This window comes from Morus notabilis, unplaced genomic scaffold, assembly GCF_000414095.1.
Source record: "Morus notabilis unplaced genomic scaffold, ASM41409v2 Scaffold705, whole genome shotgun sequence".
In the NCBI taxonomy this organism is placed as follows: domain Eukaryota; kingdom Viridiplantae; phylum Streptophyta; class Magnoliopsida; order Rosales; family Moraceae; genus Morus; species Morus notabilis.
The window spans coordinates 85,025-99,491 of NW_010357938.1; the positions used below are offsets into that span (position 1 = coordinate 85,025).

At 34.9% G+C, this 14,467-nt stretch overlaps 2 protein-coding genes across 2 annotated transcripts; both read left to right on the forward strand.

Annotated features, from left to right (window-relative positions):
* Window positions 1-1,457: 1,457 nt before the first annotated feature.
* On the forward strand, window positions 1,458-11,240 carry LOC21396952 (pleiotropic drug resistance protein 2). Its single transcript, XM_010091093.2, has 20 exons — window positions 1,458-1,919; window positions 2,017-2,137; window positions 2,847-2,935; window positions 3,191-3,275; window positions 3,686-3,976; window positions 4,101-4,191; window positions 4,863-5,763; window positions 5,954-6,114; window positions 6,405-6,508; window positions 6,682-6,847; window positions 6,950-7,036; window positions 7,447-7,583; window positions 7,687-8,019; window positions 8,101-8,391; window positions 8,492-8,575; window positions 8,736-8,869; window positions 9,194-9,421; window positions 9,505-9,676; window positions 9,958-10,212; window positions 10,794-11,240. Exons 1-20 carry the CDS (start codon window positions 1,513-1,515, stop codon window positions 11,064-11,066), a joined length of 4,410 nt encoding a protein of 1,469 aa, XP_010089395.1. The 5' UTR covers window positions 1,458-1,512; the 3' UTR covers window positions 11,067-11,240.
* An 808-nt stretch (window positions 11,241-12,048) lies between these two features.
* LOC21396953 lies at window positions 12,049-14,007 on the forward strand. Its single transcript, XM_024177227.1, is given in 4 exon segments — window positions 12,049-12,635; window positions 12,864-12,931; window positions 13,141-13,320; window positions 13,575-14,007. Coding segments are annotated over 4 exon segments (945 nt in total). The 5' UTR covers window positions 12,049-12,109; the 3' UTR covers window positions 13,746-14,007.
* Window positions 14,008-14,467: the final 460 nt, after the last annotated feature.

Genomic DNA, 14,467 nt, shown 5'->3' on the forward strand with positions numbered 1-14,467 from the left:
AAGTGTTAAGTTCCTTTTTCGTATCTCTCTCTGCCTATTACATTAAGTTTTGATACATCATCGTAGTTGGTTAGAATTTTAGGGCATTGCCAAGTGAATTGTGCGTGAAATAGATGTTATATATATATATATATATAAAGAAAGATCAAGATAAGAAGAAATTGATCAAATTTGCCTACTCTAGATAAGATGGACCAAATTTGCTATTCATTTTCCTATCTTTCTCTCTGGCTGTTACATTGGTTAGAATTTTGGGCAGTTAAGTGAATTGTGGATGAAGTAGATGTTCATTATTATTATTATTATTATTATTATTATTATATGGACACACACACCATATAGAAAAAGAGAGAGCAAGATAAGAAAATTGGAGCAAATTTGCCTGTTATAAGATGGACCGAAGATATTGCTACGTGACAAGTTCTTTTTTCTTTTGGCATGAATTAAGTAAAAAACTTGGACATGATGCAATTGTTTATTGAACTCCTTCGTCTCTTTCTTTCAACTATTTTTATCTTTCAGATGAAGTAAACTTTACAATAGAATCGAATTAATTTTTTTTTTAAAAAAATTAGTGTCAAAAATTATATAAATATCCATACAGTAGTATAGTTAATTTTTTTAATTTATTCGGGATTTTAATTACGTTTCAATAATGTGTATACATAAAAATACATGGTATAACTATTTTTACAAAAAATAATAATAATTAGATAGTGTACTTATAAAATAATAAGTTGGAATAATTAAGGAAAAAATGTAAATTATATCCTATTATTTAGTTTCTTTAAATTCCGCATGCTTTTTTATTTTTATTTTTGAAAGAGTATAACCTTTTATTTTAATATATAACTATACTATATTGTTCATTGTATAATAAATAAGGATATAATTCCTTTCCATATGAAAAGACAATGACTTTCTATGGAAAAATATCGATTGATAAAATATCCAATGGATATTGTACAATTATATAGAATCAAAATATTTATAGTTCTTTTACATTTTTCACACTTTATATTTTTTATTTTGAGAAAATTATTGAAATTATCCTTAAAGTACATGGTTTTAGATTTGTATCTCTTACTCTTAATTAATACTTGTATTAAAGGAGTACACTTCTTTAAAAAATAAAAATAAAAAAATAAAAAATAAAAAAACTTGTAGGGGTATACTTTGATATTTAAATAATTAGTATTGTATTCTATTGTTTCGTGCATGTATAGTAAACAAGCATGAAAATCATTGCCATCCTTCCATATGATCAACAGATCAAGAGACAATAAAATAAATTGTTCCATAAAAAAAATAAAAAATAAAAAGAGGGTAAAATATGAATTGACTAGCGTTAATAATATAAATTGTTCCATCAAAAAATAAAAAATAAAAAGAGAGGCAAAATATGAATTGACTAGCGTTTCACAAATTTATTGCAACGCTGTCCTATCAAATTGAAGTCGAAAACTCCTCTACTAGTACCACATGCACTAGCCACCTCTCCTTCATGCATTAATGGCTGATCACGACCACGACCAGGACCACGATCACGATCTCTCCTCCGTTCTTCACTCCACAAGCAGCCGCCGGAGCTGCCGGAGCTTGCCTTCCTCTATAGTCTCCGGCGGCAGCTTTCGGGAGCTATGGACCGCGCCTTCCGACGTGTTCAGCCAGAGCGCACGGCGCGACTACGACGACGAGGACCGGCTCCGCTGGGCGGCAATCGAGCGGCTTCCGACGTTCGAGCGGTTAAGGAAAGGGATGGTCACGCAGGTTGTCGACGGCGGTCGAGTAGTTCGCAGCGAGATCGATGTCTCGAAGCTCCGGACGACGGAGAAGAAGATGATCATCGACAGTTTTCTCAAGCTCGTTGAAGAAGATAACGAGAAGTTTCTTCTCAAACTTAGGGAGAGAACTAATAGGTTTATAATAATATTATCATTAGTGTTTTACTAATTGATATTTTAAGAACATAATTTGACTTTAATTATGCTGTTTTGTTGTTAATTAATTAATCAGAGCGGGAATTGAGATTCCGAAGATCGAAATTCGGTATGAGAGTTTGTGTGTTGAAGGAGACGCATATGTTGGGAGCAGAGCACTTCCTACTCTGCTTAATGTTACTTTGAACACCATTGAGGTAATTATTATTATTATTATTATTATTATTATTATTATTCTTATTATTATTGCCTTAATTTCTGATGGAGAAGCATACTTGAACTTAGCCATCCTCGAAAAAGTGTTTGAGCCCGTCCCTTGGGTTCGCCGTGACTGCTTGAAGTAATAGTGTGAACGAGTAATGTTTGAGGTGGATTCTCGGGTCTAGTTTTAAATGGTTTTTTTAAAAGATTTAATTGTTGCAACTTTGCCTTAATTTCTGATGGAGAAGCATACTTGAACTTAGCCATCCTCGAAAAAGTGTTTGAGCCCGTCCCTTGGGTTCGCCGTGACTGCTTGAAGTAATAGTGTGAACGAGTAATGTTTGAGGTGGATTCTCGGGTCTAGTTTTAAATGGTTTTTTTAAAAGATTTAATTGTTGCAACTTTTTAGATGAATGGTTGCATCATTTCTACATTAATTTCTGCGTGTTTTTTCTATCTTCTAATTAGGATTTGATTATGACACAGTTCTTCTAAAGATTCAAGAGTACTACTGAAGTTATTTAGTATTTTCCTGAAGAGTACTACTTAAGTTTTTTTTTTTTTTTTTTTTTTTTTTTTTTTTTTTTTTTTCTGATGGTGGTCAACTTTATCTGATTGAGCAAATTGGTTCGGAAATGTTTTTTCCTTCTTTGATTTGGGTCAAATTTGGTTTGTTAAATTTGTAACTATTTTTGGAGTGTTTAGAGTATTCTGGGGTTGGTTCGGCTTACTCCATCAAAGAAGAGAAAAATCCAGATACTTCAAAATGTCAGCGGAGTTGTCAAACCCTCTAGGTACGTCTCTGAAATTAATTATGTAAAACATCCAAATTTTGTAAATATATCTTCTATGTATATTTGGTGAAAGTCGTTTTCTTAAATTCCAACGTGTACAAACTAAATTAACCTCACTTTTTAAGCAAATTCTCCTGCTTTCTTGTTGATTAAGTAAAACAGCCAACATTTGTAAATATATCTTCCATGTGTATTTGTTTTACCTATATTTTTCTCTTATTTACTTGTATATAAATTGAAGTTAGTAATTTTCAGGATGACGTTACTTCTGGGCCCTCCATCTGCAGGGAAAACAACCTTGCTTTTGGCACTTGCAGGAAAGCTTGATCATGATTTAAGGGTTTGTTTCCCATTTTATTGTAAATTTTGCTTGTTTGTTTCTCAATTTGCATATCGGACAGTTCTATGATTGGATATGAAAAAATATCCTATTAATAAGACACAATTTTCAGAATCATATCAGATCAAGAAATTAAGTAGGACGATTTATTAAAACTTAATAAAAAATTGACGGTTCGGAATTATAATATACCTTTAAAGTATCGTTTCAAATCCCATTATAGAACTCTCATTGCACATACAATCTGTTCATTAAAAAAAAAAAAAAAAGAAGTAAGAGAAATGTTATATAAATCAAGTCATGTGTTGGTAATTCGTTGGTTCTGAAATTATGATGTGAATTTATAATTAGTTAAAAATTAGATGTTATCATCACAAGAAGTTGATTAAAGACTTGATATTGTAATTCAGGTATCTGGGAAAGTGACTTATTGTGGTCATGAACTGAATGAATTTGTTCCTCAAAGAACATGTGCTTATGTTAGTCAGCATGATCTGCACTATGGAGAGATGACAGTGAGAGAGACGTTGGATTTCTCGGGACGTTGTTTAGGCGTCGGCACTAAGTACGAAACCTTAGCCGAGCTCTCGAGAAGAGAGAAAGAAACAGGAATTAAGCCAGACCCTGAGATTGATGCATTCATGAAGGCTGCGGCAATGTCAGGCCAAGAAACTAGTGTGATCACTGATTATGTTCTCAAGGTAAGCTGGTCTTTCTCTTTTGAACAATCTCAGTGGAGGGAAATTTATGAAGTACGTCTATATTATAATTTATCATAGTCTTTTACAAAAGAATTTTATGGCTTCTTATAAAGAATGGTGACAGATACTTGGATTGGATATTTGCGCGGACATTTTGGTTGGTGATGAGATGAGAAGGGGTATTTCTGGTGGGCAGAAAAAACGTTTGACAATAGGTATGTTGTTTTCACTACAAGTTCCATTTATTGATAAACAAAACTGTATGTCATAAATTCTTGTTGATTGTATGGAGCCTAATTGTTGCCCTGATGTAAAGTCAACATACAATATTTTAGACTTAGATTGGAGGCGTCGTTTTTAGGATTAGAAATAGAGAGATGAACACAAAAGGTTTGAGAGGCATTGTTGTGTGATTTTTCATGCAATTCTCTCCTTTATTATGGTGAAATTCTTTAGTGCTTGAAAGTGGACATAGCTATGACATTAAGGGTGAATCATTATAAGTACTATGTATTCTTATTTTATCGTGTTTTTTTTATTGTATTGCTCTTGTTAGTAAGAGGATATTTGTTTCATGTATTCATTCTTGATTCTGAATCATGATTTATGATTATTTACAGTGTTTTTCTCTCACAAAAAACACATATAAAATGAGAATAATTTTAAATCGTGATTCTGAATCCTTGATTCATAGCTCTTTACAGTATTTTTCTCTCACAAAAAAACACATATAAAATGAGAATGATTCTGAATCCATGAACTAAATGTCCACTAAAAGACTGGGCGTCTAATTCTTAACCGTTCCTATAGAAAAAGTTCGTGCCTTTTCATGTAAGGACGTATTCATGTATTTCTTGTGATTTGCTACTATAATGTCTCTTTGCAGGGGAGATGTTGGTAGGACCAGCTAAGGTTCTTTTAATGGATGAAATATCGAACGGATTGGACAGTGCCACCACTTTTCAGATTTGCAACTACATGAGACAAATGACTCACATTTCAGACGTCACAATGGTTGTCTCTCTGCTACAGCCAGCACCAGAGACATACGAGCTTTTCGACGACATTATCCTACTTTCAGAAGGCCAGATTGTGTACCAAGGTCCGCGAGAGAATGTACTCGAGTTTTTCGAGTACATGGGCTTCAAATGTCCAGAGAGGAAAGGAGTTGCCGACTTTCTTCAAGAAGTAACTTCCAAGAAAGACCAAGAACAATATTGGTCCAAGAAGGACCAGCCTTACACATACATTTCAGTTCCCGAATTTGTCAATGGCTTCAAGTCTTTCCACATTGGCCAAAGACTTGACACCGATCTTAAGATTCCGTACGACAAATCCAGTGTCCACCCATCTGCATTGGTGAAGAACAAGTATGGAATTTCGAATACGGAGCTGTTGAAAGCATGCTTTTCAAGGGAGTGGCTGCTGATGAAGCGCAATTCTTTTGTCTATGTCTTCAAGAGTACTCAAATAATAATCATGTCGATAATCACCTTCACTGTGTTCCTTAGGACGGAAATGCAAGTGGGCACTTTGCAAGATGGAGGCAAATTTTATGGAGCACTCTTTTTCGGTGTGATTAATGTTATGTTCAATGGGATGGCAGAAATGGCACTGACAGTTTTCAAGCTTCCTGTGTTCTATAAACAGAGGGATTTCCTGTTTTTTCCTGCTTGGGCTTTTGGCTTACCTGTTTGTATTCTGAAAATTCCCCTATCCTTTTTGGAATCAGGGATATGGGTTATTCTAACATACTACACAATTGGCTTTGCTCCGGCTGCTAGCAGGTACATAAGGTTAAATCTTTTATTAGCAAAAAGAAAAAAAGGTTAATTTTCTTGATTTTTCTTGTTGTAACCTTTTTTTTTTTTTTTTGGCTGAAATTTTGAACAATTATACATATTTATCATTGTTGATTAAAATGATTGTGTACATGTGTATTTTTGCTTATATATTTTGTTTTTCCCTTTGCTACAGATTTTTCAAACAATTCTTGGCTTTCTTTGGCTTGCATCAGATGGCTCTGTCCTACTTCCGGCTTATAGCTGCACTAGGAAGAACACTAGTCCTCGCTAATATGTTGGGTACCTTTGCCATGTTGATGGTTTTTGTGCTAGGGGGATTTGTAATTTCCAAAAGTAAGTATTTCTTTACGGAACATTCTAATGTAGGGAATACTTATCAGGACTTGCGTATTTTTAAACGTCATATCATGTCAGAATCAAACAGGTGAAAAATAGATATACCTAATAGAATCTAATTAAAATTCCGCGCTTCAAATAGTTTCCCCGTTTATAACATCTTTTTCATAATCCTAGGGGTTAAATCAAGTTGGAACATGGTACTATACGCAAAGGCACACACATTCTATTTCTCATACTTTATGTATTCGTCTGGTTTTTTCTAAGTCTTTTATACTGTGTTGTAGATGACCTTGAGAAATGGATGTTATGGGGATACTATGCTTCTCCTATGATGTACGCACAGAATGCAATATTCATGAATGAATTCCTTGATAAAAGATGGAATACGGTAAGGATGAGTTTGGTGGTCATATTTGGTGATGTCCATTGTACTTTAGAAAAATTACATGCACAGTATGCAAGGATGTGTTTTTCTTAAATACAAAGTTGAATTAGGATTTTTAGTCATTCTTGGAATGAAAGCCATCATTAGAGTTCTAACAAGTTCCATACTCGTTACAGCCAATTTCTTTTTTCGAAGTTAACGGACCTACAGTCGGGAAAGTCCTCCTTGAGTCTAGAGGGTACTTCACTCATGAATATTGGTATTGGATTTGTATCGGGGCACTTTTCGGGTTTTCTCTTCTCTTCAACATTTTGTTTATTGCAGCATTGGCCTATATGAACCGTGAGTCATCTCTTCTTGGTCTTACTCAAGTCTTTCATTCATTGGAAACAATGTTCTGGAGTTGACAAATCTCACATTTTTTTGTATGAAAATAATTATCAGCTATTGGAGATTCCAAAGCTGTCATTCTAGATGAAGTAAGTGAAGAAGCGAAAGAGAAGCCATCGTCCAGCGAACAAACATTTGAAGGTTTAAGCTTTCATTTCTTCCCTTCATTTTATGTACTCAACTTTTCCAAGATTAATAACATATCTAATCTTATTTCTAGTACCAAAACAATCAGTTCTATTTCTCTTTGGCCCAGTTTGGGATTGTTGTGCTTTATGCTTAAAGTAAAAGCATAAATAGAAGCAGAATCTAAAAACTACAGATTCCAACTTCTGAAAATACTTAAAAAGTGTATTAGTTTTTGTACAAATTGTTTTTACACGCTTTTTCAAAATATATATGTAACTTCATATCAAAGATCTACAGGTATTGATATGCTAGTGAAGGATTCCAACTTCTGAAAATACTTAAAAAGTGTATTAGTTTTTGTACAAATTGTTTTTACACGCTTTTTCAAAAAATATATGTAACTTCATATCAAAGATCTACAGGTATTGATATGCTAGTGAAAGGTTCTTCAGAGAATAATAGATCTTCTGAGCATGCACCAAGAAGAGGAATGGTTTTGCCCTTTGAACCTCTTTCACTTGCATTTAACCATGTGAACTACTACGTGGATATGCCTTCTGTAAGTGTTTCGTACTTGTTCAGTCAATTTTTTATTTTCTTTTTGAACATTGTTTTATTTGAAGCAAAGATTGAGGGAAAAAATTTGGTATTTTTTCTACCAGGAAATGAAGAGACGTGGAATAGAAGAAGACCGCCTTCAACTGCTACGTGATGTCAGCGGTAGTTTCAGACCAGGGATATTGACAGCATTAGTCGGTGTCACTGGTGCTGGGAAGACAACACTTATGGATGTCTTGGCAGGAAGAAAGACCGGCGGTTATATCGAGGGAAGCATTACCGTCTCTGGCTATCCAAAGAACCAAACAACATTTACTAGGGTCAGTGGCTATTGTGAGCAAAATGACATTCATTCACCAAATGTCACTGTCTATGAATCCCTTCTCTATTCGGCATGGCTTCGGCTTTCTTCGGATGTGAAGACAAAAACGCGAAAGGTAAGCTAAAGGGTCCTCTATAATCATCCTAATTTCTAAATGAATGATCGTATATATGATACTTGCCTAATTGTGGAACAGATGTTTGTTGAAGAAGTCATGAAACTTGTTGAACTAAACCCAATTAGAGATGCTCTAGTGGGGCTTCCAGGTGTAGATGGTCTTTCAACAGAACAAAGGAAAAGACTAACAATAGCTGTGGAGTTAGTTGCTAATCCATCGATCATCTTCATGGATGAACCAACATCCGGTCTCGATGCCAGAGCTGCTGCCATTGTCATGCGTACCGTGAGAAACACCGTTGATACGGGAAGAACCGTTGTGTGCACAATTCACCAGCCAAGCATTGATATTTTTGAAGCTTTTGATGAGGTGTGAGTAAATTTCAGTATCTTTTCCTCGAGCTTCATTAATTCGATTTCCATATTATGCATCAATTCCTTGCATATTATCTCAACTCATTTTGCTGCAGTTGATACTAATGAAACTAGGTGGACAATTGGTTTATGCCGGACCTCTTGGTCACAATTCGCACAAGCTCACAGAATACTTGGAAGTGAGTATTTATCTTGTGAATCTGTTTTAATGTTTCCTTCTTTTTAAATCACAAATGGGGAAGATTGAAAAAATTATAACTAAAATTTGGGGTTAGTAATGCGTTTTCCTGTTCAGACTTCTTTGAACTTCCTAATATATGTTTGAACTTTGCAATGCAGGGAATTCCAGGAGTTCCTAAGATTAAGGATGGTTACAATCCTGCAACATGGATGCTTGAGGTCACTGCTCCTTCAGTTGAGGCTCAACTTGGTGTCGATTTTGCAGAAATTTATACCAAGTCTTCTCTTTACCAGTAAGTTTGACTTTGTCAAGATTATAGTACTCTTTTATGACCTTGGATCTCTAGTTTGATATGTTAGGAATTAAAATCCTAATTTCTACTTTTCAAGAGCAATAACAAAAATGAGAAGAAAGACAAAAATAAATAGAACACACGCATAGGATTTAAAATGGTTCACTTTTCATGTGAGAGCTGCGTCCACTTATCGCTGCAGAAATTGGTTGTCGTAAAGTCCCTTATATATCACGAGAATTAGGACAAACTAATACACAGGTCAAACCATAATTACGCTCCACGATACTCAAACATCATGATTTTCGTCGTCCCACTTTTCAGGAAGAATCAGGAGCTTATCAAAGAGCTCAGTACTCCGGCACCGGAGACCACGGACCTGTTCTTTCCTACCAAGTACTCCCAACCATTTCTCGTCCAGTGCAAAGCTTGTTTCTGGAAACAGCATTGGTCTTACTGGAGAAACCCTAAATACAATGGCGTCCGGTTCTTCATAACCATAATCATTGCTGTGCTATTTGGTCTTATCTACTGGAACAAGGGACAAAAAACGTAAGTATTTAGCTTCAACCCAGTAATTGATCGTATGTTCTGGAACAAAGGACAAGAGTTTAAATTGAATTATGTCATAACAGGGGCACAGTACGAGAGCTGATGAATCTTTTGGGAGCCATTTTTACTGCTGTGTTCTTCCTTGGAGCCAGCAATGGCTCTGCAGTGCAGCCTATTGTGGACATCGAGAGAACGGTTTTCTACCGCGAGAGAGCCGCGGGAATGTATTCAACACTGCCTTATGCATGTGCTCAGGTAAATAATAAAGATGCACTCACTTTATGAGATTAGTCCCACGGTACTGGGTTGTAACTAAACTAATAAAAAGGGGTAAATAACGATATACAGAATTTTAGGGTGGCAAAATACAAATTTTATAAAATTTCATATAAAAATTTAAAAGAGAAAAAAAAAAGTTCAGGTGGAGCGGCCACCCAGCCTCGTTCATGGGTTGTTCCGCTCCTGGTAAAAAACCCTTATAGTTTTGATATGTTTTGCTATGTTTTGATTCTATTTGTATTTCTATGATTTGGCAGGTGGCCATAGAGATAGTCTATTCAGCAACTCAATGCTTGGTTTACACTATTATCCTCTACTCTATGATTGGATTTGAGTGGAACATAGGGAAAATATTCTGGTTCTACTATTATGTTTTAATGTGCCTAGTCTACTTCACAGCTTATGGGATGATGGGAGTGGCATTGACTCCCGGCCACCAAATTGGTGCCATTTTCATGTACTTCTTTTGCTGCTTCTGGGTCTTGTTCTGTGGTTTTATTCTCCCTAGAGAGGTACAATACTACATTCACTTAACCTCATTTTACTTCCTAAAACTTTTGACTCTCTCTTTGCATTAAAAAAAATGGAAAGTTTTTTTATGCTTTCGCTTCTGAACTTCAAATGAATTATCAAGTTGCCCTTGAACTTTCAGTTAAGGTAAATTACCCTCTTGAATTTAATAAAATGTTGCTAAGTGCCCAAAGCAATGCATGATGTCAAAATTTGAAAGGAGACGTGCTTTGATCGTCATCTAAAATTCCAATCTCTTCCTTCATATCAGCTCACATAATATGTACGACGTTGTTTCCACCTAACATTTGTCTAAATTTTCATAGTCGTTATCGATTTAGGGGCACTCTGCAATACTTTATTAAATTCGGAAATAATAACTCACATAATATGTACGACGTTGTTTCCACTTAACATTTGTCTAAATTTTCATAGTCATTATCGATTTAGGGGCACTCTGCAATACTTTATTAAATTCGGAAATAATATGTTAAATTAAAAGCGTAGAAAGTAACTTGTCGATCTGAACAGATATGCCAGACACCCTTTTAACCTTGCAACCTTTGTTTGTAAATTGTTGCAGCAAATTCCAATCTGGTGGAGATGGTACTACTGGGCTTCTCCTGTGTCTTGGACAATACATGGCGTAGTGGCATCTCAACTGGGTGACAAACATACTAATGTGGAGATACCTGGGCTTGGCACTAGTATTCCATTGAACAAGTTTATCAAGGAACAATTGAATTTTGACTATGACTTCCTTCCTATAGTGGCTTTGGTAAATATTGGTTGGGTCTTGCTCTTCCTCTTTGTCTTTGCTTACGGCATCAAGTTCTTCAACTTCCAGAAGAGATAGCCTAACTTCTCACCTTTCCAATGTGCAATTGATCAATAATGTGGGAAACAAAGAGTTTCCTTGTTTAATAATATTTTCATTGTGTCCTAAATTATTGTATTGGTATTCTCAGTCTTGTACACCAACAAAATGCTACTTGTTGATTTGTGATAAGATTCACTTTGTCATAAGTTTAAGGCCTTTTTTTTTTTTTTTACCTTCTCTCTTATAGAAGAAAAACTTGAGGATTGTTACTTGTATTTTTAATAATATTAAAAGGTATCTTGACGTTTTAAAAACTATCACTATAAATCTGTTTTTCAGATATGAAATGACTTTTATACTAATTTTTCTTCTTTTTAAATTATCAAAGATTAGAGAAAAAAAATTGAAAGGATCCTTGGGTTAACATATACTAAATTTAGACTATTTAAAGATAGATAGAAAGAACATTTCAATTTTCATGTTCAGAAAAATCGACTTTAGGGTATGGAAATAGTGTTTTATTAAAGTGCAAGAGTATATTATAATATTATTTATCAAAGTGTTTTTTTTCTTTTGAAAAATACATGGCATTAAAGTGATCTCTTTTCTAAAGAAAAAAAAATGGTCATAAAAGGACTCCGGGAATATCCTTACAAACTCCTCTCTAAAATATATCGGTTTTTAAATCAATTGCACTGTGATTTAACAAATTATTTCTTAAATTTTTAATTTTGACAATCAACTGTCTAAATTTATAAAATTATTATAATTTTTTTATTTTATTAAATTTGCTCAAATTTTTATTAGATTTAAGATATTAAAAGTTAAAAAATTAAAAAATTTATGTTACATTTAAATTGAGATGTTAAAATTTTTCATCAAATATATTTTTATAATATTAATTTAACATAATTATCTTTAAAATGAGTCGTATTGTAATAATTTTATGACAACTTATTAAAATTAAAAATTCAAGAGGGTTTTGTGTAAAATATCTAAAAACAACGACTATACCGAATACCCATCCATTACATCACCTACGCCATTTCTGAAACCAACAGAGAAGTTCGAAAAAAGAAATGTCAGAAAAAGATCCATCACAAACAACAAAACCGAGAGTCGTGTGCTGCATCGGCGACATCCATGGCTTCGACACCAAGCTCCGAAACCTCTGGTCCAACCTCGAGTCCCAAATCGGCGACCCCGCTTTCCAAACCGCCACCGTCATCTTCCTCGGCGACTACTGCGACCGCGGCCCCAACACCCGCCAAGTCCTCGACTTCCTTGTATCGCTACCCTCGAAATACCCGCACCAAAAGCACGTCTTCCTGTCGGGAAACCACGACCTCGCCTTCGCGGCGTTTCTACTTGCCAAAATTAAAAGTTTAGGAGCCAAATTGCTAAAACCATACAAGTTCATGAGGCAAATGTGTAAAATATCCTATTTAAAAACTATCCCCTATTTCTGTGATTCTTTTCATGCTTTTCTTTTGCTCTTCCACGTGTAATAAAGGTTGTGTTTTTCTGCTACTACTCTGTCTCAGATGCGTGTGGTTCTTAGTTTTTTGGTTTGTATGGGTCATTCAATGTGTTCTGCAAGCACTGGTTACTCTCATTAAGGTTTTGTGTTCATTTCTATCACCTTCAGCTATTCAAATGGAAGTTGTAATCTGGCTTCTTGGTTTTTGAGAATCTTCATCAAAATACAAAGATTTTAACTTTTTTTCTGCTGATCTAGTTTAGTTCAACCACAGTTTGTGCTTTTCATCATTATTTTGGCGCTATGAATATCTCGTGTCAAATACTGAATTCAACGTACAATTTTGTGGACAGATTTGGTTAAGGCTGTTCCCGATGAACACAAGAAGTTTCTTGCTGATATGGTTTGGGTCCACGAAGAGGTCAGACTTGTTTTCTTGTTTACTTTAGTAACACCGATAATCCCTTAAATAGATTTCTCGTACAGATTGCGTGGGAAGAAAATTTCCCACCTTCCTGTTCTGTTTTGTCACAAAATGTGCGAAGCCGAATGCAAGTAGACGAGAACTATAAGAATTGAAAATATTTGTTGAAGAGTAGTGGGTCCTGATGATATGCATATTTTATCTAGGATGATATCTGCATAGAGACCGAGGATGGGATCAAGCACTGTAGATTGATAGCAGTTCATGCTGGTTTGGAGAGAGACAAAGATGTCAAGGAGCAGTTGAAGCTTTTGAAAGACAGGGACACCCGTATTCCGAAGGTTGAGGCTCTGAGTGGCAGAAAAAATGTTTGGGATATCCCAAAGGTAATGGCATTCTCGTTATTGTACTTGGGGCTAGAACTCACAAGTGCTAGGCCTTACATGTGAGCCCCAAATGCGGGACCCACTGACTGTGACTAGTGATGCTCGACACCCAGCATTGATGCGAATGACATTCCTTGATTCTTGATTTAGCTTAACTTTGTCATGTAAATTTTCCATTTTAACTTTTTTTCTCATGCCAAGGCTTGCAAGCAAAGTCTGGATTTTGGTATTAAACTCATTTTTGCATCTTATAGGAACTAAGACAGACTCCGACTATTTTGGTAAGCGGTCACCACGCAAAGCTTCATGTCGAAGGGCTTAGGCTGGTCATTGATGAAGGTGGCGGATACGCGCATAAGCCTGTGGCTGCGATTGTTCTCCCCTCGATGAAAATAGTACGTGATACTGATGATCTTTCCAAATAACTTCCAAGTTTTGGAGTGCATTGTTATAATGATAGTATCTTTTTCCTCGGTTCCTGAATTTAGCAAAAAGCAAACGAGTAACACAAAGAATAATGGTTCGGTTCCTCTGTTATAGGATAATGATGAGAAATAAGTCGGTTTTGTTTTGTAGAAGGTTGCTGGCTGCTGACTTGTTTCAGTTACATAGTGAATAGTGACTAGCAATAAGATTGCTATAATGATTATTCTAAAGTGGCGTGAATGTTATTGTGAATATACATACAAGCACTGAGATTTTTTCCTTTTTTTTTTGAAATAACAATGTTATAATGATTAAACGAAAAAAGTTTAAGGCATCAATCAACAGGAATCAATTGGAAAAAAGAAAAAAGAAATGGTTGGTTTTAAGTATAAAACTAGCCATAGATGCGCGCGTTTGCGCGCATTGCAGTAGAAAATAATTTTGTTTTTTAGAAGAAGTTAATAATTTGTATACAATATAAATAGATTATTTGTCTGTATTTATACATGAATATATACATAGGACATTGTTCTATGAAGTTATTTACAATAAATATATATATATATATACAAAATATATATTTATAACATATTGTCATATAAAATTATTTACAATATATATATATACAATTCTTTCTTCTTCTTTGCTGTCGTGTTCCTCTATTGTCAGTGAAGCTCTGTTGCCTTAGGGTTAGATCCTTTTCTCTTTTGATCTTCTACAA